Below are 27,523 nucleotides of genomic sequence, written 5' to 3' on the forward strand. Positions count from 1 at the left end.
ATACCTGTAAAGCCCTTAGACACATTGTTGATGTATTAAGCGCTATATAAAAGCCGAATATTATTATTATTATGTGTTACATTGTTCTTGTAATTCAACACATACAGTATAGGAAGCAACATGCCAGCTAGGAGAGATGGTCTCCCTCATCATTGAGTGCATGTCATGAGACTGGTATCGTTCCCATCTTCCTGCTTTCTGCGTCATGAACCTCTGACAGGAGCTCACTAAGAAGGTAGCAGGTTTCCATTCTCTCGCTTCCAATAGCTTCTTCAAATTGGAGTCTGAAACAACCAAATAAATACAGACAACAATGAGAGACAACAAAATTGTATCACTTATCCTACCTACAGTTTAAAGCCCAACTGCACTAGTTTGGCCAAGAGGTATTAGACCCCCATGCATGGTCACTGATAGGTTTAAATTGGAGTCTGAAACAAATAAATACAGACAACAATGAGAGACAACAAAATTGTATCACTTATCCTACCTACAGTTTAAAGCCCCACTGCACTAGTTTGGCCAAGAGGGATTATGTCTCCCTGCATGGTCACTGATAGGTGGTTATCTCATCAAATCAGCTCTCGATTAAAATAAGAAAAAGAGTATCATGGGGGACCAATGGTCACTGCAGTGGGGCTTTAAAGCGATACTGAACTGATGAAATTTCTGCCCTAGCCTACTGTTTATTGCACAGCGCCATTTCATGGTCAACTTACCAACAGTGTGTAACCCAATACCTAGTTGCCACTTCGCAGACAGAGGACTTAAAGCGAGAACCAACAGCGCAGGTAGGGAAGCAGTGAGTCACTGAGACCATACTGCTACAGCTGACCTGAGGGCATGTTGTGGTAGTGCTCCTAGCACAGTATTATTTGATACTTTCAACGACCTTCTTATGGAAGTATTATTTTCTTTTTTTATGTTGCTCTTTTAATTCCAATTCTCCCCCCCTCCCCCCATCTTCTCCTCACCTAGTTTGTACATCTCTTACTTTACCCATCTTGTAATTTTTTTATTTTATTAATCTGTCTCTCTAGCTCTTTGTTTGTCCACCCACTCTCTCTCTCTCTCTCTCTCTCTCATTCTAGAAGGCTGTTTATATATCTCCCTTTTCTGTTCTTCACTGGGATCAAGATCTTTTCCTGTTGCCTCTCTGATTGTTAAAGCAAGGACCTTTCTTTATTCATTCTTGTATTTTTTTTTTTACTCTTCCCTCTTCTCTGTCTCTCCATCTTTTTCTCTCCCCCTCTCTCACTCTCTCTCTCTACATTTATCTCTGTATCTCTCTCTCCATATGTCTGTCTCTCACTCTCTCTCCATCTCTCTCTCTTCATCTCTCTCTCTCTCTTCATGACATAGCCACTCACCTGAGCTGATCAGGATCTAGATCTTTCCCTCTGTTCTCTCTGATCTTAGATTCAATCTCAGAGAAGATATCATTACCTAGGACCCCTCGGCATTCACTGTCAAAAGATAAAACACAAAAACATGATGTTTACTGTTGAGTTTAAGACCTTTATCTAATATTCCATTGAAAAACAGCACTCATTTACGCCAACACCACATTGTTACATTAAAACCGTAGATTAAAGCCATAAGATTTAGACTCAGACAAACATCAGGCACTAACACTACATAATTCCTTGACACCAGACTTCATATGTACACTAACACCAAACACTAGCACTTCATACTTAAACTTCATAATTACACCCTACACCAATATCAACACCAGAGAATGACACCTTACACATATGCTAACACTTCATACTTACACTCCACTACACTCTTACAATGCACACTTACACTAGCAACAGACACAAGCACCCTACACTTATAGTAACACCAGAGTTGAAAACAACACACATACACTAACACCAGTCACTCGCACCACACACTTAATATACATTAACACCAAGCACTCATATCACACATTGAACATCAGGCACTAATAACTACACCAACACCAAACACTGCAGCAACACCAAACACTACACCAACACCAAAACCATTAGGTACTCACTCAGCTAGAAGCTGCCTACAGCTTGTGATGTCATCCGAGAGGTTCGCCGAGTCCTCAAAGCTATCGTCCTGATCGGTGTTATGAACCTCCACATTGGCTGCAGTTCTTGCATTGCTCAGGATACCCTCAAGAACCTGGTCATAGAGAAATAGAAATGCATGTATTTCCTGTGGTACATAACTGTTTAAAGCTTGTTATCAATGAAAAGTTACAATAACTGTACAGTTATAAGCTACTGAAATCGCGGCGTTTGATTGGCCGAGAGCAAATTGGTCATAGAAATTTAGCGGTTCTAGGACAATCATCCCCCGGCCAAATACCAGTGGAACAATTATCCTTACCCCCCCCCCCCCCAAAAAAAAAACCTCCTTTTTATAAAAATCAAGTAATTTTCAGGGTAGACTTCCCCCTCCCTGAAAGGGGGGGGGGGGGGGAGAGGGAATTATCCTTGGGTGGTTGTCTTTGAAAGTCATTTCTAGGGAGTAATTTCCAAGGGTGGGGGTAATTTTCCGGAGGGTAATTGTCATCGGGGGAGGGGGGGGGGGGGGGGGAGGGGTTGTCCCTGGAGGGTAATTTCCCAGGGGGTAATTTTCCAGGGGGTGATTGTCCAGGGAGTAATTGTCCTGAAACGAAAATTTGTAACAAGATTTATGAAACAGGGTCCTGATGAATGTCCTTCAGCAGCCATGCTACTCACCTCATCCTCTTCTTCAAAATCACTCGCATATTCTTCTTCTCCTTCTCCCTCCTCTTCTATCCTTTCAGTTCTTCTCTCTTTCTTGCTTTCTTCTGCATCCTCCTCCACCTCTAGTTCCTCAGGGATATCTGAAAAATGAACGAAGAAAAAAATGGATATGGGTTTTGATATGTCTGATATGTGAATAAGCAACTGGGGAGTGTTTCACAAAGAACGAGATCGACTTTAAAGATACTATGTCCCTTTTGCAGTTAACATCAAACTTTGCAGGAATTATGAATATGTCATGTATGTCCTAGCTGCGAAACTTTTCTTGTCTCCCTTGGGTGGTCTTTATAGACAGGTTTCACTGTATTTTTACTAAAGGAACCTGTACATAAAGACCACCTGCCTATAAAGACCACTTTCTTGTCTCCCTTGGGTGGTCTTTATAGACAAGTTTTACTGTAATTTTATAAAGACCACCCAAGGGAGTCAAGAAAAGTGGTCTTTACAAATTAACAGTAAAACCTGGGTGGTCTTTATAGACAGGTTTCACTGTATTTTTACCTTCGTCAGAGTTTGACACAGATACACACTCCTCTGGTACTTCAACTTCCATCTCTGAAACCTGCCTCAACGTTGTCACTAGGGGGCGTTCTCCATCGGTCCGATTCTTAGCCGGTCTCTCCCTCTCTTCGTCGCTGCTATCAAAGTCATCAGGGTAGTCGCCCGATTCACTAGGTTCCAGGGGCGGACGGATGATCGGAGGTAAACCTGAAAGTAATCAACGCATTTAAGATGAAAGGGTCATTCAGTTATGAAGTAGTCAAGTAGTCAACAGCAGTGGATATTTTCATGTGTATGAAATAAATAGCAACTGCATGAAACAATGGTCCTACGTGTATTTTTATTAAATTGCATGGCCTTGAGTGTGATACAAGAATATATTGCTTGAGCTATGACAATATTGGACGAGTCAAAGACAAGTCTAATATTGTCTTAGCGAGAAAACAAAGCCAAACAATATTATCATTATTATCTATATTAGTCTGGCTAGCGAAATAACAAAATTTGACTTACCTCAGTAAATATGGCTTTGTTTTCGTGTGATATCGATATGATATCAATAGTTGAAGTTCCCGGATGACTGAGCAATACAAAAACAATAGTGGTCAGTGAGTCATCCCGGTACTGCACTAAAGATGTTTAATACACTGATTATTGTACCACTTGGAAGCCTTATATAGATCATAATCACTGATCATATTAACAAAGTTTACGCCATTATTTTCTATTTTTAATCACCACCGTTTATGGCATCATATTTCAAGGGGGCTAAAGACATACAGATAAAATGATCAAAATCTCTTCATATGTCCCTGCTTTCTGACAAGAAGCTCCATACCTGGTGATTTCTTTATGGCATCTCCTGTGCAAGTCTGTGGCATAGAGGGCAGCATACCGAGAGACGACTTGCTCCTGGGTGGAGGGCGATCAGTTTGAGTTGTTTGTAACGACGCCCTCGTCCTGTGACTGGCAGACATTGGACGGTTTCTGTGGGATATTAGAGGTCAAAGGTTGTATGTCATGGATCACTCGTTTGTGGGATAGATGTATACGTATCAGAGATGAACAGTCATAGGAAGAGGTTATGGACCAGTGGCCTTGTGGGAATGCAGTGGTCAAAGGTTGTACTGACAGGAAAAGGACCGTTGCTTTGTGGGATATTACATGTCAGAGGTCATTGGCAAGGGGGTCTGACATACATGTAGGAAATAAAGTCACATCTCATAATCTGAAACAATTGAAAAGTAAAGTGTATCCCTAATTTGAAAATAATAAATTACTGGGATTTTCAGTTTTTTAGAAATGCCCAAATTGTACAGGTTGCAAGCATGCACTAATTATTTTGAAATCAATTATGTACAAATGATAAAGTGAATACAAATTGATTAAAATATATATTTTGTTGTTGTAATTCTCTGCATGATCATTTCTCATTTTTCTTTTCGTTTTCATGAACAAAACAATTAAAACCATATAACTCAAGTGAGAGAGATACATGTACATTTTAAAACCCACCGTAATGTGCTTGAGACATTGATGACCTTTGACCTAGCGATGGGGGAGGAGCCAGTTTGAGGTTTGGTGGTAGTGGTTGCAAGCTGCTGCTGTAAGAGCTCTTTCTCCGCTATGAAGTTACTAAGATGGTATTGCACATAGTCCTGAGAGAGAATCGTTGTAGCACTGGAACAAGAAACGTTTTATGAAACGATAATTTACATTTAAATTGATAAACGGCTTAAAGCTAAAATAAACAATGGTAGAGAATCGTTGTAGCGCTAAGACAAGAAACGTTTTCGGAAACGATAATTTACATTTAAATTGATAAATGTGTTCAAACTAACACAACAGTGGTCTAATTGAGAGAGAATCTTTGTAGCATAAAAACAAGAAACGTTTTAGGAAACGTTAATAGTGTCTTCACACAAGCATATTACTAAGATATAATCATTGTAGCACTGTAAGAAATGTTGTAGGACACGATACTAACAAATTGAAGTTCCTAAGAGTGAATTCCATGTATTACTGAAAGAGAGAGAGAGAATCGTTGTAGCACTATAAGAAGAAACGTCATAAGAAACGTTATAGTGTGTTCAGTCTTGATTAGCTCCATGATTTAATCTTACACTGGAAACAGTTAAATGATCTTAAAGCCTTCAATCTATCCCATGATATACACAATGTGACACAGGGAGATGAGTAATGTGGCATATAAGGAAAATAGTTTTCAGGATATCATTCCTGGGGGATGTTTCGCAAAGATTAAGATCGATTTTAAGTTGGACTTAACTATGGCAGGCCATTCATGCTACTGTACTCTCACCATTATCTGGCATTGGTCTCTCTAGGGACGTACAAATCATGGTCACAATTCTACAGAATTTACATTTTTGGATAATTTATTATTGAAGGAAAATGTTATATTCACAGATCATAATGGTAAGAGCAAATAGTGGCATGAACGGCCTGCCATAGTTAAGTCTTGCTTAAAGTCTATCTTACTCTTTGAGAACACCCCCAGATCAAGATCTTATACCTACCTTGGTCTTTTGTCTGGATCTTTCTCTAGTATAAACGTTAATAAATCTTGAAGATCGGTAGAGTACGTGGACGGAATGGTCTGAAATAAATAATATTACAAAGTATTATTTCTATGAAGGGCTTTGCGCTGACCAGAACAATCAGTGTATCTTACTCTTTGCGAAAATATACCTGAATTTTGTGCAATATTTTTCTATATCTAGTGGTTTAGGATGTGTCAACGCGTAAAAAAGTGAATATGTGTTTAAATACAGATACTGTAGGCTAAGACAGTATGGCAGCAATTATGCTCTGCTCCCTGTGATTTATGTTGAAGTTTAAATGCAAAAACATAACAATGAAATGGAGGAAAATTGAGGTACTAGATTTCATGCAACTTTCAATAATAACATTGAATGGCTTTTCTTTTGTATATCGCAAACACTTGAGATTACTTCACTAGTTGTTCAAAGTCGTGAAGTACATGTATGCTCATGAGCTCATATAAAAACTCAATCCGTCTTACAATCAAGAATGTTTAGGAGGAGGCGCGATGGCTCAGTGGTAGAACAGTGGTCTCATAACCGGGAGGTCCTGGGTTTGAAACCAAGACGATGTGCTAGTGCCTTTTGGTAAGACATCAATCCTCACTACCAAGTCCCTCGGAGAGGACTTGAAGCCCTCGGTCTCCTGATTGCTTACTTGCAAGCATACACATGCTTTCTTAATAGGCAGTCAGGTAAAACAAACAAACAGAAAAAGTTGATATTTGGGCCCCATCTTATAAAGAGTTACGATTGATCCCAATCAATGGCAAGTCCTCTAATCAATTGCAAGATTGCAGTCTCTGTTCTCTTATGTAAATAGATGCGATTGATATCAATCATGATTAATTTGCGATTAATATCAACTCTTTTTAAGTCGGGGCCCTGGTGTTAAAAAGTAATCAAGCTGGGTATGTTTTTTTTGTGTGTAAGAGGTTATATACAAGAACCAACATCTATAAACATGAGATGAACGTCTAAAACTACATCACAGCTTCAGTGACATCACCTAATTGCCAATTTGATGTTCCCATACCCTTAGTGATCAAGGGACAAGTGTATCAATACTTACAGGGTTATCACCTTTGACGATCTTGTAATAGAGACTGAGAAGGTTGTGAGCGTCGAACGCAGGCTCAAACGCACACACCTCATACAAAAGACAACCAAGAGCCTTGAGATAGGGAGAAAGAAAGAAAAAGTGTCTTTACGAAGGGCCCCACAATACCTTTTGTTTGGAAGGGGGTTCCGGATTTATCTTTTTGAGTCTTTGTCAGAGATGCCAACCTTTATCAACAACAAAAAGTATTCTTAAAACGTTATTTTTTGAAAAATTCTCTCACCTTAACATATCGCCCAATCGAGCAGCTTCGATAAAGTTGAACTGTGCAGATGTAGATTAACATTAATATTATAACAAACATTTGTAATACCAAGTATATTTTTTTCCATAATTTAATTGAGGCTATTGGAAATATAGTCACACTCTGTGAAAACATCAGGAAAAACAGACATACTATCTGGCACTTCATATTCAAGTCATTTGTAAAGTCATGCATAAATTTACGAACAGCTTTATGAAACACCCCCCAGATTTATCTTTTTGCTTTGTGCATGAGTCCTATGTAATTAATTTGAAATTTGAAATTGATTACTTACAAGCATATACATACTTTTGTAGCAGTCACAAAAATAGGTAAAACAGAGCTGCCATCCTTGATGGCAAAAAAAAGTAATTTCAAGCAACAAAAAAAAGGAATTCATTGAAACGAAACTTACAACCACGCGCGACACACTTCCAATGCAGAAATGTCCATTCCTCATGCTGTTGTTACATACAAGCAGGTATTCTTTGTGGTTATTTTGGTATTTTCGGCATTTCATTCTTTTTGAGAATATTTTTCTCTTCCAAGTACTTTTTCAAGTATGTTTTAAACTTAGTTTTGTATTGAATTTGTGATCAAATCAACATTTTAGGGCAGTTGTTTGACGTGCAGTATGTTAAAAAAAAAAAAATTAAAAAAATTAAAATTAAACTAGATGGAATTTTGACTGCGCGCAGTCGAAAATGATGCCTCCGCCCTAGAGCAATTTAAACAAGTTTGGAGTTTAAATCTCCAGTGTTTCTTGAGATATCATGATAACAATCTCAATGTATGGAATTTCATAAGTTGACCTCTGTGACCCTTGACCTTTGACCTACGTGCTCCAAAATCTAATCAGATTGTCTTCCTATGGTGATACACACTATCATTAAGTTTGAAGTTTAAATCTCCAGTGGTTCTTGAGATATTATGATATGGTGATACATACTATCATTAAGTTTGAAGTTTAAATCTCCAGTGGTTCTTGAGATATCGCGATAACAATCTCAATGTATGGAATTTCATAAGTTGACATCTGTGACCCTTGACCTTTGACCTACGTACTCCAAAATCTAATCAGATCGTCTTCCTATGGTGATACATACTATCCTTAAGTTTGAAGTTTTTACATCTCCAGTGGTTCTTGAGATATCATGATAACAATCTCAATGTATGGAATTTCATAAGTTGACCTCTATGACCCTTGACCTTTGACCTACGTACTCCAAAATCTAATCAGATCGTCTTCCTATGGTGATACATACTATCCTTAAGTTTGAAGTTTTTACATCTCCAGTGGTTCTTGAGATATCATGATAACAATCTCAATGTATGGAATTTCATAAGTTGACCTCTATGACCCTTGACCTTTGACCTACGTGCTCCAAAATGTAATCAGATTGTTTTCCTTTAGTGATACACACTATCACTAAGTTTGAAGTTTAAATCTCCAGTGGTTCTTGAGATATCATGATAACAATCTCAATGTATGGAATTTCATAAGTTGACCTCTGTGACCCTTGACCTTTGACATACGTGCTCCAAAATCTAAGCAGATCGTCTTCCTATGGTGATACATACTATCCTTAAGTTTGAAGTTTAAATCTCAAATGGTTCTTGAGATATCGCGCTAACCAACTCAATACAAGGAATTTCATAAGTTGACCTCTGTGACCTGTGACCTTTGACCTACGTACTCCAAAATCTAATCAGATCGTCTTCCTATGGTGATAAATACTATTCCCGAGTCTTAAGTTTAAATCTGAAATGGTTCTTGAGATATTGTGATAACGGTCAAACGGGACGGACGTACGGACGGACAACCCGAAAACATGATGCCTCTGGCACCACCTTCGGTGGCAGAGGCATAAAAATAATATTTTCCTCCAAAATGCTGAACCATCCCGGCCCTTACAATTTCGGCACGAAAGTTGTGATAATTAAAATTTTTACAATATTTGCCACTACGCCCCTTTCAAAGGGATGGGGGTCAGGATCCATCTAATGGCATGTATGGACATTCATTGTGGGGAAACTAACCTATTAAAAAAAAATATATATTTTCCTCCAAAATGCTGAACCCCCCCCAACCTTCTAATTTCGGCCCAAAAGTTGTGATAATTCAAATTTTTACAACATTTGCCCCTACGCCCCTTTCAAAGGGATATGGGGGTCAAGATCCATCTAATGGCATGTATGGACATTCATTGTGGGGAAACTAATCTATTAAAAAAATAAATATATTTTCCTCCAAAATGCTGAACCACCCCGGCCCTTACCATTTCGGCCCGAAAGTTGTGATAATTCAAATTTTTACAATATTTGCCCCTACGCCCCTTCCAGAGGGATATGGGGGTCAATATCCATCTAATGGCATGTATGTACATTCATTGTGGGGAAACTAGCCTATTCAAAAAATATAATATTTTCCTCCAAAATGCTGAACCACCCCGGCCCTTACCATTTCGGCCTGAAATTGGTGTTTATTCAAATTATCACAATATTTGCCCCTACGCCCCTTTCAAAGGGATATGGGGGTCAAGATCCATCTAATGGCATGTATTGACATTCATTGTGGGGAAACTAATCTATTAAAAAAAAATATATATTTTCCTCCAAAATGCTGAACCACCCCGGCCCTTACCATTTCGGCAAGAAAGTTGTGATAATTCAAATTTTTACAATATTTGCCCCTACGCCCCTTTCAAAGGGATATGGGGGTCAGGATCCATCTAATGGCATGTATGGACATTCATTATGGGGAAACTAACCTATTAAAAAAATATATATATTTTCCTCCAAAATCCTGAACCACCCCGGCCCTTACCATTTCGGCCTGAAATTGGTGTTTATTCAAAATATCACAATATTTGCCCCTACGCCCCTTTAAAAGGGATATGGGGGTCAAGATCCATCTAATGGCATGTATGGACATTCATTGTGGGGAAACTAACCTATTAAAAAAAATATATATTTTCCTCCAAAATACTAAACTAACCCGGCCCTTACAATTTCGGCCCGAAAGTTGTGATAATTCAAATTTTTACAATATTTGCCCCTTCGCCCCTTTCAAAGGGATATGGGGGTCAGGATCAATCTAAAGGCATGTATGTACATTCATTGTGGGGAAACTAGCCTATTAAAAAAAAATATATTTTCCTCCAAAATGCTGAACCACCCCGGCCCTTACCATTTCGGCCCGAAAGTTGTGATAATTCAAATTATCACAATATTTGCCCCTTCGCCCCTTTCAAAGGGATATGGGGGTCAGGATCAATCTAAAGGCATGTATGTACATTCATTGTGGGGAAACTAGCCTATTAAAAAAAAAATATATTTTCCTCCAAAATGCTGAACCACCCCGGCCCTTACCATTTCGGCCCGAAAGTTGTGATAATTCAAATTTTTACAATATTTGCCCCTTCGCCCCTTTCAAAGGGATATGGGGGTCAGGATTCATCTAATGGCATGTATGGACATTCATTGTGGGGAAACTAACCTATTAAAAAAATGTAATATTTTCCTCCAAAATCCTGAACCACCCCGGCCCTTACCATTTCGGCCTGAAATTGGTGTTTATTCAAATTATCACAATATTTGCCCCTACGCCCCTTTCAAAGGGATATGGAGGTCAAGATCCATCTAATGGCATGTATGGACATTCATTGTGGGGAAACTAACCTATTAAAAAAAATATATATTTTCCTCCAAAATGCTGAACCACCCCGGCCCTTACCATTTCGGCAAGAAAGTTTTGATAATTCAAATTTTTACAATATTTGCCCCTACGCCCCTTTCAAAGGGATATGGGGGTCAGGATCCATCTAATGGCATGTATGGACATTCATTGTGGGGAAACTAACCTATTAAAAAATATATATATTTTCCTCCAAAATGCTGAACCACCCCGGCCCTTACCATTTCGGCCTGAAATTGGTGTTCATTCAAATTATCACAATATTTGCCCCTACGCCCCTTTCAAAGGGATATGGAGGTCAAGATCCATCTAATGGCATGTATGGACATTCATTGTGGGGAAACTAACCTATTAAAAAAAATATATATTTTCCTCCAAAATGCTGAACCACCCCGGCCCTTACCATTTCGGCAAGAAAGTTGTGATAATTCAAATTTTTACAATATTTGCCCCTACGCCCCTTTCAAAGGGATATGGGGGTCAGGATCCATCTAATGGCATGTATGGACATTCATTGTGGGGAAACTAACCTATTAAAAAAAATATATATTTTCCTCCAAAATGCTGAACCACCCCGGCCCTTACCATTTCGGCCCGAAAGTTGTGATAATTCAAATTTTTACAATATTTGCCCCTTCGCCCCTTTCAAAGGGATATGGGAGTCAGGATCAACCTAATGGCATGTATGTACATTCATTGTGGGGAAACTAACCTATTAAAAAAAAAAAAATATTTTCCTCCAAAATCCTGAACCACCCCGGCCCTTACCATTTCGGCCTGAAATTGGTGTTTATTCAAAATATCACAATATTTGCCCCTACGCCCTTTCAAAGGGATTGGGGGTCAGGATCCATCTAATGGCATGTATGGACATTCATTGTGGGGAAACTAACCTATTAAAAAAAATATATATTTTCCTCCAAAATACTAAACTAACCCGGCCCTTACAATTTCGGCCCGAAAGTTGTGATAATTCAAATTTTTACAATATTTGCCCCTTCGCCCCTTTCAAAGGGATATGGGGGTCAGGATTCATCTAATGGCATGTATGGACATTCATTGTGGGGAAACTAACCTATTAAAAAAATGTAATATTTTCCTCCAAAATCCTGAACCACCCCGGCCCTTACCATTTCGGCCTGAAATTGGTGTTTATTCACATTATCACAATATTTGCCCCTACGCCCCTTTCAAAGGGATATGGAGGTCAAGATCCATCTAATGGCATGTATGTACATTGATTGTGGGGAAACTAGCCTATTCAAAAAATATACTAAGTAATATTTTCCCCCAAAATGCTGAACCACCCCGGCCCTTACCATTTCGGCACGAAAGTTGTGATCATTCAAATTTTTACAATATTTGCCCCTACGCCCCTTTCAAAGGGATATGGGGGTCAGGATCCATCTAATGGCATGTATGGACATTCATCGTGGGGAAACTAGCCTATCAAAAAAAAATATATATTTTCCTCCAAAATGCTGAACCACCCCGGCCCTTACCATTTCGGCCTGAAATTGGTGTTTATTCAAATTATCACAATATTTGCCCCTACGCCCCTTTCAAAGGGATATGGAGGTCAAGATCCATCTAATGGCATGTATGGACATTCATTGTGGGGAAACTAACCTATTAAAAAAAATATATATTTTCCTCCAAAATGCTGAACCACCCCGGCCCTTACCATTTCGGCAAGAAAGTTGTGACAATTCAAATTTTTACAATATTTGCCCCTTCGCCCCTTTCAAAGGGATATGGGGGTCAGGATCCATCTAATGGCATGTATGTACATTCATTGTGGGGAAACTAGCCGATTCAAAAAATATAATATTTTCCTCCAAAATACTAAACTAACCCGGCCCTTACAATTTCGGCCCGAAAGTTGTGATAATTCAAATTTTTACAATATTTGCCCCTTCGCCCCTTTCAAAGGGATATGGGGGTCAGGATCAATCTAATGGCATGTATGGACATTCATTGTGGGGAAACTAACCTATTAAAAAAAAATATATATTTTCCTCCAAAATCCTGAACCACCCCGGCCCTTACCATTTCGGCCTGAAATTGGTGTTTATTCAAAATATCACAATATTTGCCCCTACGCCCCTCTCAAAGGGATATGGGAGTCAGGATCAACCTAATGGCATGTATGTACATTCATTGTGGGGAAACTAACCTATTAAAAAAAATATATATTTTCCTCCAAAATGCTGAACCACCCCGGCCCTTACCATTTCGGCCTGAAATTGGTGTTTATTCAAAATATCACAATATTTGCCCCTACGCCCCTTTCAAAGGGATTGGGGGTCAGGATCCATCTAATGGCATGTATGGACATTCTTTGTGGGGAAACTAACCTATTCAAAAAAAAAAATATTTTCCTCCAAAATGCTGAACCACCCCGGCCCTTCTAATTTCGGCCCGAAAGTTGTGATAATTCAAATTTTTACAATATTTGCCCCTACGCCCCTTCCAAAGGGATATGGGGGTCAGGATCCATCTAACGGCATGTATGTACATTCAATTTGATTGTGGGGAAACTAGCCTATTAAAAAAAAAAAAAAAATCCTTCAAAATGCTGAACCACCCCGGCCCTTACCATTTTGGCCTGAAATTGGTGTTTATTCAAATTATCACAATATTTGCCCCTACGCCCCTTTCAAAGGGATATAGGGGTCAAGATCCATCTAATGGCATTTACGGACATTCATTGTGGGAAAACTAACCTATTAAAAAAATATATATTTTCCTCCAAAATGCTGAGCCACCCCGGACCTTCTAATTTCGGCCCGAAAGTTGTGATAATTCAAATTTTTACAACATTTGCCCCTACGCCCCTTCCAAAGGGATATGGGGGTCAGGATCCATCTAATGGCATGTATGTACATTGATTGTGGGGAAACTAGCCTATTAAAAAAAATACGTATTTTCCTCCAAAATGCTGAACCACCCCGGCCCTTACCATTTTGGCCTGAAATTGGTGTTCATTCAAATTATCACAATATTTGCCCCTACGCCCCTTTCAAAGGGATATGGGGGTCAGGATCCATCTAATGGCATGTATGTACATTCATTGTGGGGAAACTAGCCTACACAAAAAATATAATTTTTTCCTTCAAAATGCTGAACCACCCCGGCCCTTACAATTTCGGCCCGAAAGTTGTGATAATTAAAATTTTTACAATATTTGCCACTACGCCCCTTTCAAAGGGATATGGGGGTCAGGATCCATCTAATGGCATGTATGGACATTCATTGTGGGGAAACTAGCCTATTAAAAAAAAAAAATATTTTCCTCCAAAATGCTGAACCACCCCGGCCCTTACCATTTTGGCCTGAAATTGGTGTTCATTCAAATTATCACAATATTTGCCCCTACGCCCCTTTCAAAGGGATATCGGGGTCAAGATCCATCTAATGGCATGTATGGACATTCATTGTGGGAAAACTAACCTATTAAAAAAAATATATATTTTCCTCCAAAATGCTGAGCCACCCCGGACCTTCTAATTTCGGCCCGAAAGTTGTGATAATTCAAATTTTTACAATATTTGCCCCTTCGCCCCTTTCAAAGGGATTTGGGAGTCAGGATCAACCTAATGGAATGTATGTACATTCATTGTGGGGAAACTAGCCTATTAAAAAAAATATATATTTTCCTCCAAAATGCTGAACCACCTCGGCCCTTACAATTTCGGCACGAAAGTTGTGATAATTCAAATTTTTACAATATTTGCCCCTTTGACATACGTGCTCCAAAATCTAATCAGATCGTCTTCCTATGGTGATACATACTATCCTTAAGTTTGAAGTTTAAATCTCAAATGGTTCTTGAGATATCGCGCTAACAAACTCAATACAAGGAATTTCATAAGTTGACCTCTGTGACCTGTGACCTTTGACCTACGTACTCCAAAATCTAATCAGATCGTCTTCCTATGGTGATAAATACTATTCCCGAGTCTTAAGTTTAAATCTTAAATGGTTCTTGAGATATTGTGATAACGGTCAAACGGGACGGACGTACGGACGGACGTACGGACGGACAACCCGAAAACATGATGCCTCCGGCACCACCTTCGGTGGCGGAGGCATAAAAACAACATACTACCTAATATGGAAGTAAAAACGGAGTAATTCCGGCAAAAACAGAAAATGGTTGGCAGCTCTGGTAAAACAATCATCATCAAACAACACGTTCTAAAATATTTTTTGGGACTGGCCAAGCTCAGACTAGACAGTTTGGGATCCAGGACTTACCCAGACGTCAGACTTGTTGTTATAAGGCTGGTCCTGGCAGACCTCTGGACTAAGGTAGCATGGGGTCCCAACGCAGGTCTTGGCCTTGTCAACGGTGTGCTCCAACGTCCTGGAGATACCAAAGTCACCTTCACATTGAAACAAGGGGAGTGTTTCACAAATTTGTCATCAGTGACAAATGACAGTTGTGGTTATAAGATACTAAAATCCTTGCTTCTGATTGGTTATCAGCAGATTTGTCACTGATATTTGTCATTGAAAAAAGCTTTTGTGAAACGGGTCCTTGAGATACCAAATTCACCTACACATAGAAACAAGGTCATCATGATAATAATAATAATTATAATAATATGTCTTGTTTACCCACAGTAGCCTCTCCCTCAGGGCCCTGCAATCATATCATTACCTCAGCGTTATAATTGATTTGATGTTAAAGTAGTCCCAGAAGAAAATTCACGACAACTGACAATTATGGACAAATCATACATAGATGGAAAGATTTTCTCTTAAAAAACAAAATTAATTTTCTGAAAAATCAAATAGATATCCTGGAAAGGCGTAAAATGCAAGCTGTGACATCTTTTATCGGTAAGGCTTCCCCTTCGAAATGGTATGAATTTTGCATCAATTCAAAACACTTTTGTTTCTTTGGGTGACTACTTAATGATAATTCACAGTGAATTAATTGAAAAAATTGAGTTAAAAAATCCCCTATATACTGTATAAGCCTATATATTTAAAAAAAGAAGATTTTTTCGCGGATCTATGAGTCAAGGACAAATCCGCAAGTTGTTTAAATTTTCATAAAGCCAAAAGCCACTACCAATTGTTTCAGTCATATCTGATCAAGTCTACCCCTAAGACACAAAAGCGATAACTCACCTAGTTTGACTACATCGCTCTTGGTCAGGAAGACATTCTGTGTTTTTAGATCCCTGGTAAATCAAGAAAAATGCACAGAACAATTTTAAGGACATGAATACAACATGAAAATGATGACAATGATGATAGCAATAATAGTAGTAGTAGTAGCAGTAGTAGTAGTAGTAGTAGTAGTAGCGGTAGTATAGTAGTAGTAGTAGTAGTAGTAGTAGTAGTAGTAGTAGTAGTAGTAGTAGTAGTAGAAGCGGTAGTATAGTAGTAGTAGTAGTAGTAGTAGTAGTAGTAGTAGTAGAAGCGGTATTATAGTAGTAGAAGTAGTAGTAGTAGAAGTATTAGTATTAGTAGTAGTAGTAGTAGTAGTAGTAGTAGTAGTAGTAGTAGTTATAATAACAATAAGCAGAAGAAGTAGAAAAAGAAGAAGAAGAAATAGAAGAAGAAGAAGAAGGAGAAGAAGGAGAAGGAGAAGGAGAAGGAGAAGGAGAAGGAGAAGGAGAAGAAGAAGAAGAAGAAGAAGAAGAAGAAGAAGAGAAGAAGAAGAAGAAGAAGAGAAAGAAGAAGAAGAAGAAGAAGAAGAAGAAGAAGAAGAAGAAGAAGAAGAGGAAGAAGAAGAAGAGTAATAAAATAAATAACAACAACAATGACAACAACAAAAATTATTTTAACAACACTTAAAAAATTGACAATAGGATAATATCTTATCATCAAAATAGATTTGGATCAATACAGTTTTTAATCGGAAAGAACATCTCAAAGCACTCCTCAAACATTTTCGTCCAACACTGCCATTTTTTAACATACTAAAAAACTACAGCACGTACCTGTGAAGTATTTTCTTGGAGTGTATGTACTGTACAGCCATGACTAGCTGTATGAACCATTGCATAATCCGTCCTTCATCAAACGGCTTGCCTCTGTGCTTAGCCGTCTGTATCCTCTCGTCTAGGTTTCCGCCATCGCAATAGTCCTGGGTACGGAGGGTCAGAAAAACAAAAATGACTTGTATGTATGTCAGTTTGATGAAATAAAAAAGTTTTGCATTTGCTATAATTCAAAACTACAACAACAAAAAAGAAGAAGAAGAAAAGGTAATTTCTTGTAGTCAAGGCACTTGAAATATTAGAAATTACTTCATAAGTGAGAAAAAATTAAATATAAGACCAGGGAAATATATGTGAAATATAGATGCAGAGAGAAAGAAAGAGAGAGAGAGAGAGAGAGAAAGAGAGAGAGAGAGAGAGAGAGTTTTAAAAAGAGAGGAATAGATTCAGTGACAGAAATAGAGAGAGGGGGTGACAGAGACAGAGAGCAAAACAAAGAGAGAGAGAGAGAGACATAGAGAGAGAGAGAGAGAGAGAGAGCGAGCGAGAAAGAGAGACAAACAGATAGAATCTTTCATGCTACTAACCTGTGCTATACAGAGGTAGACAGACTCTGGTTGTTCCTCAAAGAAAGAATCATGATACGTGACAATATGGGGATGCCTCAACTGGGACAGGATCCTGAAATTAGACCAAAATAAAAATCAGGGGGTTTACGAATTGACATGGTTTTTTGAACAGGTTGTCGGCATAATCTAAACCAAAGGGGCCATTGTTGAAATCAGTTTGTAACTAACAATGCTATCCTGTAGAAATATAACTACAAGTAAAATCATATAAATGGCTGGTATTAAGCCTAAACGTATTTGAATTTAAATGAATGCTGTAATTATAAATAATAATTAAAAGGAGATAAATACAAATTTCTTACTTTGCTTCTCTCTCTACCGCATCTCTGGTTCTTGTCTTTCTCTTCTCATCCAGCTGAATCTTCTTCAACGCTAGAAGCCTGTCAAAAAAAAGGGGGATCAGAAATTTAAATCAACGTTTCCTAAAGTTTTATAAAAATCATTTCATAAGACTATTCCTATAATACCAATGAAACATAAAAGAGCAAAATAATGAAAAAATAATAAATAGCATAAAAAGCTGTTCAGAGTTTTCTAAAGGTCTACATAAATCACCTTTTCGTACTAAAATTGACAACAGTTTGTATATTCCACTCTTTCATATAAACTTGAAATAGAGGTTATCAATAGGGCATAATGATCAGATTCCTAAATCAATAAATTATACAGTTGACAATTTGTGTGGGGATTTTTTCAATATCTGAAAATGTTATAAATTAATTTCTCTCCTTTTAGATTGATCTCAAACTTCAATGATTGATTATCTGATATTTATGCATAATTTATTTAAATCAATTTAATATCACGGTATACCGGTAGTTCTACCGTATTTGCCGGCGTAAAGGCCACAGTATTTTTGGAAGAGAAAATATCAAAAAGTAGGGGTGCGGCCTTTACGACAAAAGAGTAAAAAAAAAAAAAAAAAACGAAAGTCAAAACCAACACAAATTTGCACGTATGGAACTAGAAACGGTAAAATAACAATACCACTATGGTACAGGACATTTCCAAACAACTTACCGACAATTTTATCTTATATTGTTGACATGAAGACGAAAATAAACATCCTAACACAACATTTGCCGATAGATCTTGATCTTAGTTCGTGCTAAAACATTGCAAAGGTAAAGGAAGGGACAGTCTAACGGAGCTGCCGCGAATATCCATCCGAAGTCGCCATTTTGTTTTTCCATTTCATGCAGTTTCGCATTACACCGTACATTGTGGTAGGGGTATATCGGACACCAAATCTGCCTGCGATCACTTTTTTTTAGCTAAACTTCCGGTAAATTATAAGAATATGGATGAATTTGGCATCAGTTTGTAAAAAAAAAATAGTGTTTTCGAGAAAATTATGATTATTTTGTTTTGTCGTTTTTTTTTTTTTTTCCTCTTTGAAATGTCAAAGTTGGGGGTGCAGCATAGGGGGCGGTGCGGCCTTATCGCCGGCAAATACGGTATTTCTAGTGGAAAATATAAAGAAACTGATAATATAAAAAAAGAAAATTAAAAACATTGCTGTACTAGCTAGTGTACTTACCTTTTACTAATCTGATGTCTAACTAGATAGACTGCGCCGCCACCCCCTTGGCCTAATGTTGTGATCTTATCATAGCACTCCATTGAGGGTTACAATCATGTTACCACCATATTGCACAAAACAGCTGGCACCACAATCTATGGGATAGAATAGAAAGAAATATTGCATTGATATTTACAGTGGATCTTTAAGGGTTAAATTGATCACCTTTTCTGCTTTAAATTGGGACCTATTACCTTTTTCATTTATTGCTTCATTGTCCTTATAAAATAATGTTTAAGACTGAAAACAATATATCAGTAAACAGGTAAAAAAACTCAATTGAAATAAAAAAGACCAATTTCAAAATTGCTTTGTATGAATTGTCTTGAAAGAATATTCCAACTTCAAGTAGAACTAAAGGCACTAGGACTAGCGAACTCTAAAGCCATTATTTTGCAAGGTTATTAGGGTGCGGGAATGGGTGATATGTAAACTTCAAATTAAATGTTTATTTGAGGTTTTGAATTTGTTTACATAGACCTAGTCTAGTCTAGACTAGGTCTAGTCATGCACTAATCACTCTTCATAGGTATGTTACAATGTGTGCGCTTTCGTCATGAAGGTTTCTGCCATGGGGCTGTTATGCACTATTGGTAGGGTGTCTGATCGCGCACCCGATGTTGTGTGCTAAAATTCTTCCCATAGAGATTACACGCATCCCTATGCAGTCTACGTGCATTGCGCGACCATGCAAAAAAAGTCAATTTTTTTTTTTCAATTCGAGATTCAAACCTTTATCTGTTGTGATCCTGAAGGTGATAATCAATAAATGAGGTGTCATATGAAAGAGCAGGTAAATTCCAATATTTCTAAAGGGGCGTAGCCCCCGAAATTCTAAAAATATCTTGGTCAAAACAGCAATTGAAACATTGTGTCCTGGCTAACTCTGAGGTTTGTCACTTTTGAGATATGACGCCCCGATCGATAAGTAGTCCCAGTCCTAAGGAACAATTCTATGTGCTTATATTTTCGCTAGCCCCCAGGGATCACAACTGATAACAGTTTAAAAATACCCTTCTCGCTATTTGGTGGATCAGCTAATTAGGGGGCGTGCGCTCCGCTCAGTCCAAACCATGGTTACATCGCGTAACATCTCCGCGCACGAACGAAACCCCAAATTCAAGTATGGGTGGCCATTCGCGGCATAGAACCCGGAAGTGAATACACGTTATAGTCAATGGCAATATCGCGGAGATGTCTCCGCGATATTGCCATTGACTATAACGTGCATTCACTTCCGGGTTTATTGTGCGACGAACGCCAACCATACTAGTCAATGGCACATGTCGCGGAGACAGCGTAGCTCAAGCTGCAAGTCGCGGATTGGCTTAGCAGCATGCGTACGATATGCATACGCTTGCATATCGCGCGATACAGCTGTTTGGCTAAATTTAGCAAAACAACATCTCTCTGCGCACGAAGCAAATATATCGTTTATCCATGTACAATGAGTTTACGAGCACCCATTGGGTGATCAATCTAGCAAAAAAAATCCCAAGTAACGCCCCCGGGCGCTGATCCAATCAGAAAATTGATGCGTAAATCAGCTTGACCTTAGTTTGACTTGGGCGGCTACTTTGCTCTTCCGTTCGGGCGTCCGATCGACTCCTCGGTTTTCCGAACGATTCCTCGGTTAGGTTTTTCGGGTTTCGGATAATACCGGCAAGTTTAATGACCGTGGGAAAGCGAGCCAAGTTATGCGCATTGCGGCATGATTTGAGTTCATGGAAAGTTCAACTGCGCGTGCCTCGCCAGCTCAAGGAATGCAGTCTAGTCATTGGTGTTATAATTAGCATTGGCGAAATGAAAATCATAATCTTATGGAGGAGATTAATTATGTGCAATATTAATTGTCATGATGATTGGCACAGCAGGTTCTTCCATTCATTCATATTTTGATGTTGCATGTACTTTTATCCTTCCTCTCACTCTCTCATCCCTTTTCTCTATCTGAACTTGCTACTTTCAGATTTTCCTTTTCTTCTTCAGTTCTGGTCTTTCCTCTCTATTTCTATTTCACTCCCACCCCCCTGTCTCTCTGTCTGTATCTCTCTCTCTCTCTCTCTCTCTCTTTGCTCTCTCTGCCTCTTCCTCTTTCTCCCTTCGTCTCTCCTTCATCCCCTCTGTTTCTCTCTCACACTTTCTGTCCCTCCCTCCTCCTCTCCACCTCTTTTCTCTTATGATGATGTTTTACAGTACAACATTCTATAATTATATGTTATTTTTATCATATTTTGTGGGTTGCACAGGAGCAGGGTCCACGTCCCGCAACCTGGGTGTCATGATTTCTTGAAGCCATGATAGCTGATGCTCCTACATGTATGTAAATACATACATGTATTAATACATTTAAATATCAATTTACCAATTAAAATGGAAAACAAGTTCATAAACATTAGACAAGATTGTCGTAATGAGCTGTGCTGCTCATAATTAGGAAATGTATTAGTTGTACAAAGCAAAAGAGATGACTCAATGAGTGCGGAGAGGCGCGGATCCAGGGCGAACGGACTTTGCCGCCCCCCCCCCCCCCTCCCGCAAAAAGAGAGAGAGAGAGAGAGAAAGAAGGGAAAGAGGAGAGAAAGGGAAAGAAAGAAGAGGAAGAAGAAAAGAAAAAGGGGAAAGGAGATCGGGCGGCAAAAGGGCCTTGCCTCCCAGCTGTTACCTCCCCCTCCCCCCCCCCCCATCACAAAATAAGAGAGAAGGAAGGAAAGGGAAAGGAAAAAGAGGAGGGAAAGGAAAAAGAGGAGATAAAGGGAAAGAAAAAAAGAGAAAGAAGATAGTTAAGGTGTAGATTGGGGGGGGCACTGTCGCACTGATGGGGGGGGGGGGGGTTGGGCTTGGGGAAGGGGGTGACAGATGCCCCCAAAATATAATTCAAACGTGGTTTATTTCTAATTCGATACCGGTGATTTACAAATATTACTAAAATGACATGATTTTCCTAGATTTTTTTATGAGTGTTGGGAAATGGCAAATTCCTAAATAAGGAAAAAAGAATAGTGACCTGCCTTTGTCACAAAATAATGAGGAGTCAAAATGTGCTCATCTGACCGTAATTAAAAGCCTATATTCCCTGAGCTTCTGTGTGCTCCTCCCCTTGACCCCCGCCGGGGCTTCGACCCTAGACCCCACACTAATTTACGTTACGTTGATCGTTTCTACCCCCCCCCCCCTCAAAAAAAAACAAACAAAAAAACAAACACCAACAACAACATCAACAATAACACGTTTTTGCTCATTTCGCCACTGCTGGGTCACCATTACGTACCAATATTTGGCTTGCATAATTTCAAATCCCCCCCCCCCCTAAGAAATTCTGGATCCGCGCCTGAGTGTGGAGGTATATGTATGTATTGATTGATTGAGTTTTATTCGACAAGCTTCGAACATACAACATTATACAATAATAACAAATCAACAAGTCAGCTTGAACAGGATAACCCACGAGAGCTTATTTCCAGTGGGGTCCCTTACAGACATATATAAAATTAATAAGTAAAAATAGTCATATTTACAGACAGATAAGAAAAATAAAAGAATTACTTTTTAAAGATAATAATAATAACATTAAACTGATGATAGAAATGATAATAAGTACAAGAAGAAAAGGAAGAAGAAGAAGAAGAAAAAGAGGAGGAGGAAGAAGAAGAAAATAATGATGAATTAGTAGAATTTCTATAACGTACGAAAACATAAATATATACAAAATGAAAAAGTATGAACCGGCAGAAGAATACAAATTTCAATCACATGTCATTCACTTCTCCGACTGTCAAGTATTAGGTTTTCCTTTAATTTCCTCTTAAAATGAGCATAGTGTTTTTTTTTTAGCTTTGAAAATTGACATCCAACACAAGGCCCCCCCCCCCCCCGCTCTCTCTCTTTCTCTCTCCTTCTCTCTTTCTCTCTAATTATTTATCTCAATGTCATACCCCCTTTCCATCACATCTCACTCTGATCTAATATGAAATTGGACTGAACAGGAAAAGAATGACCGCATCAAAGATGTATGCACTTACATAAGTTATACATTTAATGATACCCTCCGACATCTCTGAATAACATATTTGAATACATAGAGTAGAATAGAATAGAAATGGTTCTTATTAGAAAGATCATCGCAGCCAATGGCTGAATTGCGATCCATTTCACAAACATACAATTGCAATTTAAATTTAAATAACACAAAATATGACATAAATCAAAAATCAAACATAGACCCCCGATAGGCATTTAAAAAGTCATTGATCAAATTCAAATTTTTGTTGAATAAAAGACAGAGAAAGAGAGAGGTGTAGAGGAGGGAGAGTTGGAGTGATGATAAAGAGAGAGAAAGAGAGGAAGAGAGGAAGAGAGAAAGAGAGAGAGAGAGAGAAGGGGGGACGAAAGAGTGAGACGGAAAGAGAGAGAGATATATATATACATTTATGAATATAATAAGCGATGACTGAAAGCATAACATTGATAATAATATGATACTACACATACAAAAAAGAAATATTAAAAAAATAATTACCAAAAAAAAAAAGCTGCCCCAACCCCACTAATTTTTGTTTACCCCCCCCCCCCCAAAAAAAAAAAATGCAACATTGTTACTGAAAATAATTTGGGAAACTCAATTATATAATACTGTCAAACGATCAAAATCCTCTCAAGATTTAACCATTTTTATCAAATTTGTCAGTTTTGTTAGCAAGTATACTAACCTACCTCTCATTTATGAACTATTACTGATATGTTATTTTATTGTCATATTACAACTTTCCATTTCGGACTTGTATTTGCATTTAATTATTTGACAGAGTGCTTTAATTATTTGACAGAGTGCTTTAATTATTTGACAAAGTGCTTATTATTTGACAAAGAAATTAATGTAGGAATGGAGACCACCAAATCTCGGTTGAGCACCCTTCGGAGCTTAGTTAGTTCCTGGTGTGTTTTTACAAAACGCCGAAATCATATTGCCGTTTCCCCCAGGCCAGGCAATTTCCCCCAGGCCAGGCAGTTTCCCCCAAGCCAGGCCGCGCAAACGCGTAACCATGGAAATACTACGAACGCTGACCACAACCAGTTCAAAGTACAACATATACGCAGTCACAATCAGACGTAAACACGGCGAACGATTTCATACGACACTCAGCTGTATGGTTCGGAATTATTACCGAACAAAGGAAGCAAACTTCGGCTCTGACGCCCTAGCTGTCAATCATACAAAAATGGATACCAAAAACACTGAAATTTCAGGCTTTAAACAGGTGACGCACTTTACACATAGGTGACGCACACATGGCGTTCCATACACATGCAAACGAAACGTGAACGGACATTTCAGGAAAAGAATCAAGTTTGTACCTTAAATATGACTTTTTTGATAATTTTTCTTAGTTAAGTAAGACTTATACTTAAGTGAAATACTTAAGTGAAATACTTAAGTGAAAAAATCATTAAAAATAGAGGGTTTGACTGAAATATCCCAATTTTGGTATTGAAAAAAACGGAAAATAGTATGCTCTCTCGTCGCACTCAAATTTGTAACGTTAAGCGAATGGCGGGTCTTTTACATCCAATCAGAAGGAACAAGAACGTTGATTCGTGGGCGGGGCGCGGGCGGGTAATTCAAATGAGGCGGAGACCGATTAAACGTAACTGCGCAAGCGCTAAATGTAAGGAATATTGCTTCGTGCTGCGTAGACGTCTTTTTCGTCGATTTTGACCAAAATGATATGAATATACCAGCGTTTTGGAGGGGCTGTAACTTTTGATAGAAACATCGGTGAGACTTGAAATTTGAAATGTATTATTCTGATAACATCTTTTATTCAAATATCAAACAAAAATGGTGAAAAACGATCCCAAATTGAAAATTGAAAAATCGTTCAGACACCCTACTATTGGAGACCAATTTGGATAGCCTAGGTAAATGTGATCTTTTGATGGGCTGATTAGATTTTTGTTTCATGATTTCTATTGGATGAGAAGAATGACATTGTTATCTTTCATTTCATACTAAACTTTCTATGATTTATGTTTTCGGCAGTTTGTTTCGCTGCACTGTTTCACAAGAGCCGTGTTTAGTGCCATTCTGTACCCTGATCCCGCATTCAGGATGAGAAAAAAGGTATCTTGGATGATTGGTTAACATATGAATTTGCTTTTGGTGAAATTTCAGCAAAATCTATGGCTGAGAAATATGTTATTTAGGAGGAGGAATGTGAAAATGTCATGCAAAAATGACGGCCCGATTAGCGGCTTTCGCGTATTTACATACATTTTTTGGGCGATTTTCTGTAATGAAATAGAATCTTTCGGTCACATTTGAAATCACAACTTTTGTTTTAAAAACAAAGGAAAACAAAGGAATTAAATACATGATTTCCGGGCGTTTAAAATTGGCATAACTTTCTTATTACTGGGGCTATTAGGATGAATGAGGCATCAAATAAAAGGTCTTATCAAGCTCTGTTTGATGGCATAAAGCAAGAGCTTGAAATCTGAGATTTTTTTTTTTTTGTAACATCCCTAGGTTAGACAGCAATAACCATCTGATTTGGGTCATTTCTTTAATAAAACTGACATTTGTTGTCATTCCCCAATACAGATGGCAACCCAGAGATCTCGTACCGCGGGGATAGCTATAGCCAACAATGGCAGCTTTTTGTGTCAAAACATTTTCTCCCCGATTTTCTTTATTTAGATCTAATTTTCTGATTTCTAAATCAGATGTAAATTAGGTCGGTATGTCATTTGTCCTAATTACAGTTATCAAAATTTGATAACTTAATATTAAATAGACAATTTACGAACTTACTTATATGAATTATCCAATTTGTATCTCAGATCCGCGAAGCAGTACGTTCATGCATTCGAAATATTACCCGGCGGCCGATATATTTCCGGGTCCACCTACCAAAACATAGCCAAATGGCCAATCAGAGCACTCGTTTCGTGGGAGTTCGTTGGTCAAGCTGGGCCGACTCGTATGTAGCTACGGTAGCTATTGGACGTTCGAAAAGAAAAAATGAATATTCATCAACTAAAACCAAGACGGATAATGTTGACGACGAGACTTTCTCGGATTAATCATTAATTTAGGATCTAAATGAGCAAGCTATCGTAAGTCGAATAAGCTATATATATGTTATTTTTAATTTGTGTTGTAATTGCAGCAGTTATGAGGATGTAAAGAGTGAAAATCTCGTTGCATATCTCATTCATCGCGGTCCGGTCGAACCGAACCATTTGTTCCGTACAGTGCCTCACAGAAAGAGGTCCCCAGACTTCAGTCTCTGTAATCGGAGGTCTAGTGGAGCCAGACGTAGTCTCAGTGGAACAACCGACGATTAGAGAGACTGAAGTTTTCGGTCTACCCTAGGTCTACTCTTCACACAGGCAAATGGATGCCTTGGCGATAATCAACATCATCAGAATTCAGATCATATTTCAATTAATTTTGGCAAGCCCTTGCAGTTGCAGCCTTTGGGCTTAATAGTGTGGTACAGTATGTCATTGAAACAGCTCCCATAGCCGTAGGATTTTTGTGCCAAAGTTGATTTTTTTTTTTTTTTTTTTTTTTTTTTTTTTTTTTTTTTTTTTTTTTGTGCATTTTTTTGATTCATTGGGGTCCAAGCTATCAGAAATTGATGGGGTTTAAATTTTCCAGAAAACACCAAATTTCCCTATTACACATTATATAGACCTATGCCATTTTGGCACCCAATATAGACTAGTCTAGACCCGCTAGAACTCTATAGGAAATGAAGGAGGGGTCTGAAAATTTGAACCCCATCATTTTTGGCCAATTGGGACCCTTTTGAAGCCAAAAACAGCAAAAAAAATCTAGGCTACAGGATTACATACCATACATACCACACTAAAAAAACATTTATCACTTCTGAGTTTTGCGAGGACAAGTTAACACTGCACTCACTCACACTGTCACACACATGTCATTGTCACAATAATGCATGGTCACTGCCAGACTGAACTGCTGAATTGAAAGTGAAGAAGTAGCCTAGTGAGTGATGCAGTCAGCTCGCCTCAGTATGAAAGATGCTGATTTATTTTAATTTAGAGCATGCATATCATCAATTTAACTTCTACTTTACTAGTACCGTTAGTGAGTGTTAGACAGGACTTTGAACAGTTTAAGGTTGACATAGGGTCTAATCATTCAATTAGTTAATTTACTTTTTTCCTATCAGGCCGTTACAGAAAGAATAAAGTTACTCACAAACATCGAAGTTTCAGCTATTCTTGACAACTGAAAATTGTTTACATGGGCATGTCAAAGGTCAATTTATATCACAGTTATGATGTTCATATTACTTTTAACTATCTCGTCAAATTCCAAAAATATCTTAATTGAATCTAAATAAATTAAACAAAAATATATTTTTTATAATCATGATCGTGTACTGAAATTATTTTATCTTATGTTTTTTTTAAAATTGAAAAA

At 38.2% G+C, this 27,523-nt stretch overlaps 1 protein-coding gene across 1 annotated transcript; it reads right to left on the reverse strand.

Moving 5' to 3' along the window:
• On the reverse strand, positions 1 to 27,361 carry LOC100893147 (serine/threonine-protein kinase Nek6). Its single transcript, XM_030993966.1, has 16 exons — positions 27,299 to 27,361; positions 19,024 to 19,160; positions 17,786 to 17,863; positions 17,442 to 17,535; positions 16,855 to 17,000; positions 16,037 to 16,089; positions 15,155 to 15,282; positions 6,906 to 7,007; positions 5,810 to 5,889; positions 4,788 to 4,952; positions 4,111 to 4,259; positions 3,273 to 3,479; positions 2,724 to 2,896; positions 2,027 to 2,160; positions 1,371 to 1,466; positions 1 to 284 (listed from the first exon to the last, which is right to left on the reverse strand). Exons 2-16 carry the CDS (start codon positions 19,104 to 19,106, stop codon positions 164 to 166), a joined length of 1,809 nt encoding a protein of 602 aa, XP_030849826.1. The 5' UTR covers positions 19,107 to 19,160; positions 27,299 to 27,361; the 3' UTR covers positions 1 to 163.
• Between the last annotated feature and the right edge of the window lie 162 nt (positions 27,362 to 27,523).

The sequence above is a fragment of the Strongylocentrotus purpuratus genome, unplaced genomic scaffold (assembly GCF_000002235.5).
Source record: "Strongylocentrotus purpuratus isolate Spur 01 unplaced genomic scaffold, Spur_5.0 spur5_scaffold_20, whole genome shotgun sequence".
Lineage (NCBI taxonomy): Eukaryota > Metazoa > Echinodermata > Echinoidea > Camarodonta > Strongylocentrotidae > Strongylocentrotus > Strongylocentrotus purpuratus.

Coding starts and splice junctions, on each gene's coding strand:
- LOC100893147 (XM_030993966.1), bottom strand. CDS start 19,106: ATGGAGTGCTATGATAAGATCACAACATTAGGCCAAGGGGGTGGCGGC. Junction 5,890..6,905: donor TCGTCAAAGGTGATAACCCT/GTAAGTATTGAT, acceptor TATTTATTTCAG/ACCATTCCGTCCACGTACTC. Junction 3,480..4,110: donor TGCCATAAAGAAATCACCAG/GTATGGAGCTTC, acceptor GATTACTTTCAG/GTTTACCTCCGATCATCCGT.